At 42.9% G+C, this 6,838-nt stretch overlaps 1 protein-coding gene across 1 annotated transcript in view; it reads left to right on the forward strand.

Annotated features, from left to right (window-relative positions):
* Window positions 1–6,555, forward strand: part of LOC130404927 (neurexin-1a-like) — a 188,485-nt gene extending 181,930 nt beyond the window's left edge. The window contains exon 22 of the mRNA XM_056609876.1: window positions 4,017–6,555. Coding sequence (XP_056465851.1) covers window positions 4,017–4,333 — 317 coding nt within the window. The 3' untranslated portion in view covers window positions 4,334–6,555. The remainder of the gene's footprint in view (window positions 1–4,016) is intronic.
* The last annotated feature ends 283 nt before the right edge of the window (window positions 6,556–6,838 follow it).

Consider the following 6,838-nt stretch of genomic DNA (forward strand, 5'->3'; position numbering starts at 1 on the left):
AATCTACACCCCCCAGGGTGACAAACCCCTCAGCGCCCAGAGGAGGTGTTGGAACAGCAGTTCTCTCTCTCTCTCTCTTTCTCTCTCACTCTCTGGCCCCGTCCGCACGGAGCCGAAACGGGGGAAAACGATCCGGTTTCGTTTTATGCGGTTCAAGAATATCTCCGTAAAGACAGAGTCATTGCAGAACCGCATCGAGCTGTAGAAACGCTGCAGTAAATATTCAAAGTGCTGGTTCTCCAAAGAAAAAAGTGGAGCGCATCTAGCCCGCGCGCATACAGCCTGCGCGCTGTGTACAAACATTCAGTCACGAGGAGATTCAACCTTTTAAATTGAGCAGAAGTACTTTTTAATGTACAGTTAGTAGTTACATTTATCAAGGGGCTTCGTTTGAAGCGACGAAAAATACAAATAAAATAATAAATAAAAATTCAACGCAACTCTGACGTCATGGTTTTGCGTTTCAGGCGTTCACACGAATCCTAACACGAAACCGACTAGGTCCGGATAGATTTTTAGATTTGAAACCACCTCCGAGGTTGGGCGGTTTCGGGCACCGGATTCGCCGGCTCCGTCTGGACGGTCGGCCGAAACGCACAAGACTTATGCGGTTTCACCAAAAAATCGGCTCCGGGTGGACGGGGCCTCTCTCTCTCTCTCTCTCTCTGTCGCTCTCTCTCTCTCTCTCTCTCTCTCTCTCTCTGTCGCTCTCTCTCTCTCTCTCTCTCTCTCTCTCTCTCTCTCTCTCTCCTGGAGTTACACACACAACCCCTGATCTCTGCTGCCATCTCCTCTCCAGAGACAAAGGTAGAAGTCTGGGCTGGAATGCATACTTCCTCTCTCCTTCTCTCTCTCTCTCTTTCTCCCCTCCAATCACCCTGCTTGTGTTATCTACCCTTTTGACTTTTTGACCCTGAACAAAGAGCTGATAGTGAGAAAGCAGAACAGGTAACTCACTGAAACGCCCGGGCGATGGCTCACACTGGAAGCAGCAGTGTCAGCCAGCCGGCTGGTGTGTTTCGCCGATGTGTTCTTTTTTTTTTTTTCATGCCCACAAGGCACGAGAGGGGCCTTCTTCTTCACACCTGTCCGCAAGGATAAGTGGGCTTGTCACAGGCAGAGCTAATCTGTTGCAACGCTCAGTCACACACGATTCCCCGGTGGCGCTTTTCCCCTTGTCCTTGAATGTGTGCTGGTGCTGATGGCTTGTCCACGCTGGTGATCAGTATAACCGGCTTTGAAAACATTTGACTTGGGTCAATGGAAGGCAGAGGCATCACCACCTCTTTTTTTGGGGGGGGAGGGAAGGAGGAGAATATGTTGCCCTTCAGAGTTACTGCTTTGTTTTTTTACGGTGGGGAGTAGATTGGGAGAAGATACCTGGTGTTGTTATTGAGCGCCAAAGGATGTATGAAAATAATGATAACATTGAGGAGGATGATCTACCCTTTTCGTAACAAGGCAGTAGGGGAGTTCGAGAAATTCTAAAGATGTTCTTTACCCGCAAGGCTCTCCGTAGGGAGGGAGTAATTGTATATATTTTAGTGAATAAGGGCTATTAGGATTGATGGGCTAAGTATCGGAATGAAATTTGAACAAATACTAGAAAGTGAGCTAGCTCATCACTACATCTCTTCGCCTAAATGCCTCTCATATATTTATTGAAAAAAAGAACACGGCTATTCACAATCATTTAGACAAAATTTTAATTAGGCTTGATTCCATTTTAATAGTATTCCTTAATTTAATATATTTTTTAGCATATTAGGCATGATAGGGCCTGATGAGGACAGTTAACATAATTGATAAACTATTGCATTTTTAATTCGTTTTTTCTGTTTTTTGTGTTGGCAGTTTGTTTTGTATATGACTCAAAGAAAAGACCCAGAGGTTTTGTAACTATTATTCATTAAACTGCTCTGGCAGACTTAGAAATTAATGTAGCCTGCCTGTAGGAATTTAGACGTTGCTTTAAAATCAAAACATTATATATTATACTAGCAACTTTTGGTTATTAATGAAAAGCTCTCAAATAGTTCCCACAGCCATTAAAATAACACAAAAATAATTGACATTTATAAGTCGAGCAGGAATTGTGCATACTTTTGTCATAGAAAATAGAATTAAAATTAAACCTCTCCAGCCTTCCAACTATTGCAAATAAAACAACTCCTACCTCACTTCAAGACATTTACAAACCATTTATTTGTTTTAATTTATTTTTTGGTGGGATAATCTTGAAATTCCTAGCTCCGAGGGCTTGACATTTAGTTCACCACCACCCAGCCCGCGGTATAGATAAACGGTTGAGGTGGGTATGTAAGCTACACAATCTTTGGAGCAGCACTCAAGACAGACCAAGTGTCAATTCAGAACAATTTATATACAGAAAGGCAGAACGACATCAGCCTGACTTTTCAGACTGCACCTTTGGTAGAATAATAGAATCCCATTAAGTGCGTTGCTTTCAGAAAGATGTGCACTGGCATTATTTCGAAATGGCACAAAGGACAGATCTTTGTAGGATCTTTTGATAGAGATTCACTGTATGCTCCAGTATCAGCAGCCAATAAGCTTTACCGAAGCTAGGGCTGCAGAAGTAGACTCAGAGATCTGCGTTGCCTCACCTGGCTCCCCTTTATGCCTTTTAAGATGGTTTTTATTTTGAAATAAAGACATATTCAAAAGGTCAGATCAGACATTCTGTTCCCAATGTGATGTCTGTCTGCGAGGCCGAGGACACTTGTATAATGCTTATAGATATTTTGATGAATACTCTTTTGCCATATTCAATTCAAATAAAATAAAAATCAAGTGTGCTATGAGCGATATTTGCCTCATTGCAAAAAATGAGAGCTTCCTTATAAAGGACTCTATAAAGTCTTGACATTTAACTGTCAACCATTCAAATGTCTAAGCCAAATGATCTTGACTGATTCTAAATGTTCTAAATGTTGCTTATTGATTCATGAATGTTAAAATGTCTTTGTTCAATGTATTTCCATCGTGCATAATGGATGGTATCTCTGCATATATACAATCCCGTCTTACTGAATCAGATCTCTACACAAAAAAACGTAACTAATAACCAGTCAATCTAATATCAATATTGCATTGAATTTCAGATACTGAATATCAGATACTTTAGAAATCAATTCTGAAATATATACTTTGTATTGCGACTCCAAATAGTTTTTCGAGTTCCCACTCATGTAAGTGGTGGAGCTATTCCCGCCAACCCAACAGGTCGTATTCTATTATTCTTCAGCCAAAAGCCTTCTGGCACAATGTCCGCTCTAACCACCCTCTGTAAAACACTATCGATCCACTTTCCACCTGCAAGAAATACCGTCGCTGACCAGTCCGCCTCTGCTGATTGCCATCGTGGAGGAATTATTAAGGGTGCTGTGTCATAAATGCATGTGTTACTCATGTTCACAAAAAGGTGCAAGTTCCTGTGTGCCCCTCACTGTCTTCCAGCCAACCCTCTGTCCGCTGGTCCAAAGAGCTGAAGGCCTGTGCCAGGTTGTCTAGCGGGGGGAGTTTGACAGCCAGCTTTAAGGTCCTGGGTTTCAACTACTAGACCTCTATGAAGCAGACGCGTATCCCAATATCTACTCCTTAATGTCCCAACACTTGTGGAGTGTTGAAAAGTAATGCAGTGGGTCACAAAGAACTGTTGTCGATCTGGGGATTTGTTGGATAAGATGTAAATATGGACACCCCCCAATGCCCCAAAAATGAAGCATTTTGATCGATGATAGTGGACGGGGATTAGCTCAAACAGGGTAGTTTGGTTTTTCTTTTAATCGATCTACAATGCACTAAAAGAAAATGTACATCTAAAGTCCCTTAGTCCGAATGCCAAACACCTCAGAAGAAACCTTGCGAGGGAAACACCGAGAGAGGGACCACTCCCTCCGGGGCTGGTTCAAAAGGATCGACCACGATGATGAATCCTATCCCTCTTCCCTCCCTCCCCTCTCCCCCTCCCCTCTCTTTCCCCCTCTCTGCAGCCAACCCGACGGGCGCCAGCCCCAAGGGCTACCCGGGCACGTCGGAGGTGTTCCGGGAGTCCAGCAGCACCACGGGCATGGTGGTGGGCATCGTGGCGGCAGCCGCCCTCTGCATCCTCATCCTGCTCTACGCCATGTACAAGTACCGCAACCGCGACGAGGGCTCCTACCACGTGGACGAGAGCCGCAACTACATCAGCAACTCGGCCACGCAGGCCAACGGCAGCGTGGTGAAGGAGAACAACGTCAAGCCCAGCGCGCCCGTCAAGGCCTCGGGCAAGGGCAAGAAGAACAAGGACAAGGAGTACTATGTGTGATGTTCCTCTCTGTCGCTCTCTCACTCTCTCTCTCTCTCGCTCTCTCTCTCTCTCGATCTATTTCTCGCGCTGTCTCTCTGTCTCTCTCTCTCTCTCTCTCTCTCTCTCGCTGAGGTGCCTGTTCCCCACGTCAGCGCCTTCGTCACCGGAGGGGGACCAGAGTCCACTCTTTGACTATCCGGGGGACGAGACGCACGTCAGAAGATCCTCGTGTGTACAGTATAACAAAAATACCAATTATTACGTCTTTGTTCGGTTTTTGCGTTTCTTTTTCTCCTCCCCATCCCCCGGATGATGGTTAAGCTGAACGGAGACTATATGGACAATGCTGCGCTAGACTCCATTCACGGAAACAATGGGATGGGATTTGCACTCGGACGCGCTGACGAGACTGTGAGTCAGACGGGAAGTGCAATACCGACTAATAGACAACATACAATAGCTATCTAACACCCATCCATGATACGTCTCCTTGGACTCATATGATGCGTTTCGACCGCCCGGTTTCTGGCGGGGCGAAGGAATTAACGGACGTTTCAAGGAACTCTCAGCATTACAAAACTTAATGTCCTCATTAACATTGCCTGTGTTTGTGCTGTTGAGACTTTTTTTCTATGAGCAAATGACACAATGCATATATACGTGAATAAAGAAAAAAACGCTAATAATATACTTTGGATGAAGAGCAAAATGAAATTAAAAAAATTATCTGTATGGTAACAAAAGGAAAAAAAGGTCAAAAGATGGAATGCCAACCCAGCAGAAGGTTTCGAAGAATCAGCCAATCCATGAGCACTCCAAAAAGGCAGTTATGGCGGACAAAGGGACTCAACATTACTGACTGAGCCGATTTCAATGCAACCTTCACTTTAACCAGATGAACATGTCCATTGTGCCAGTATGAATTCAGGGGGGCCTTCGATTTCAACAACTCTCTGTGTGAAATCAAAGTTCTTTCTCCAAATTCCCACAGATGAAAACCGATCATTTTGAGGGAAGGGTCATGCACGCAGAATTATATTATTACAGTACATATGTTTATATACAGTTAAAAAAAACACATCTAAATGTGCTTTATGGACTGTGAACAAAGTGGTGTTTTCTAGCCTGTTGTATAGATGATGCAAACTATAACTGCTCCTCCACCCATTTTTGGAATAAAACCTAGAAAACTGACAAAAAAGACGAAGTAAGTGTTAAGTGTTGCTAGACCTAGACGATTTTAAGACATCTGCGATATATATTTTTCTTTATTTGGATTCTTCAATCCGGCCTCCTCGCCCTCCTCCCTCTCCCTCCTTTTTACATTTGTTCCTACATAGTTTTTTATACGGACCCTTGAAATAGACGACCCCTGGGCCCATTGGGGGCCCAAAACCCATCCTTCTACAAGTTAAACAGGGGGGCTGTCGTCTTGGCCCCTGTTCTAAGGATACCGGTAGAACCACTGCCTCCCAGCTCAATCCTGATGGAAATACCTACATATGCGAGAGAGTGACCATTAAGAATGTGTGCGCAAAGTTGTCGGATGATGCCAACGAATGATCTTGACCGTGACTGTGTTACCTTGCTTGTGTGTGTGTGTTACAAAATGGTATTACAGTATCTATGGATGTCCATTGTATGCTTGGGTTGACGAAAAAGATTAAAAAAAATGGTCGAGGCAAATAGTTTTAAGTAAGTCTTCATTTCAACTGTCCTCTGTCCATTCCTTTGTTCCTGTCAATCAACTCTGCTTTTCTTTTTTTAATGAAAACTGTACTTTGAGGAAAGTGATTATCAAACATAAATGATAATGATTATACATTCTTTGTTTGCTGTTTTCTTTCTTTTTTTCCGTGTTTTTATGTTCAAATGTAACACTTCTTAAATGTCATCCGAGTGCAATTTATTATAAAAAAAAATAGTTTTTAAAAATCTAATGAACAAACAAATAAAATATTACTTCAGTGAATCCCATGTATTTCTATGATGAAAAAACAAAACATCAAGGTAATATGCATTACTTCTCTTCTAATGCCCCACCTTGGAGGATATAGAGTTACATTGATTCCCCTGTTCCAGTCGGTTTTACTTTCAGGCTCCTTGAGTTGCTATTACAATAAAACACCTAAACATGTACTCAGTGTAAGGTGGGATGCTTGAAAATTGGTGTCTCAGGTCGGTTCTAGTATTACTAAGTACTTGGCTTCATGTTCTCATATACTTCCAGCCAAAATAATATTGACAGTTGGAATATCATTCCTTCAGGGAATTCCACGGTACCATGTCTGAAAGCTTTATCTAGTACCACGTTTCACTAGAGCTGTGTAAGACGTGTGCAGTACAATTGAACACAGAAATAGCCTGACCCTTATCTTTAATGGTTTGGAGGCATCTTTGAATCTTCTCTTCAATGAAAAAACGTGGTCCCCAAAGGAAATAACAGGCAGCCTCATTCTCCAACCTTAATTTGAAGGATTTGGCATGTTGAAAGTATTATATGTTACTTTGACACAGAGCGTT

This window comes from Gadus chalcogrammus, chromosome 15 (assembly GCF_026213295.1).
Source record: "Gadus chalcogrammus isolate NIFS_2021 chromosome 15, NIFS_Gcha_1.0, whole genome shotgun sequence".
NCBI lineage: Eukaryota > Metazoa > Chordata > Actinopteri > Gadiformes > Gadidae > Gadus > Gadus chalcogrammus.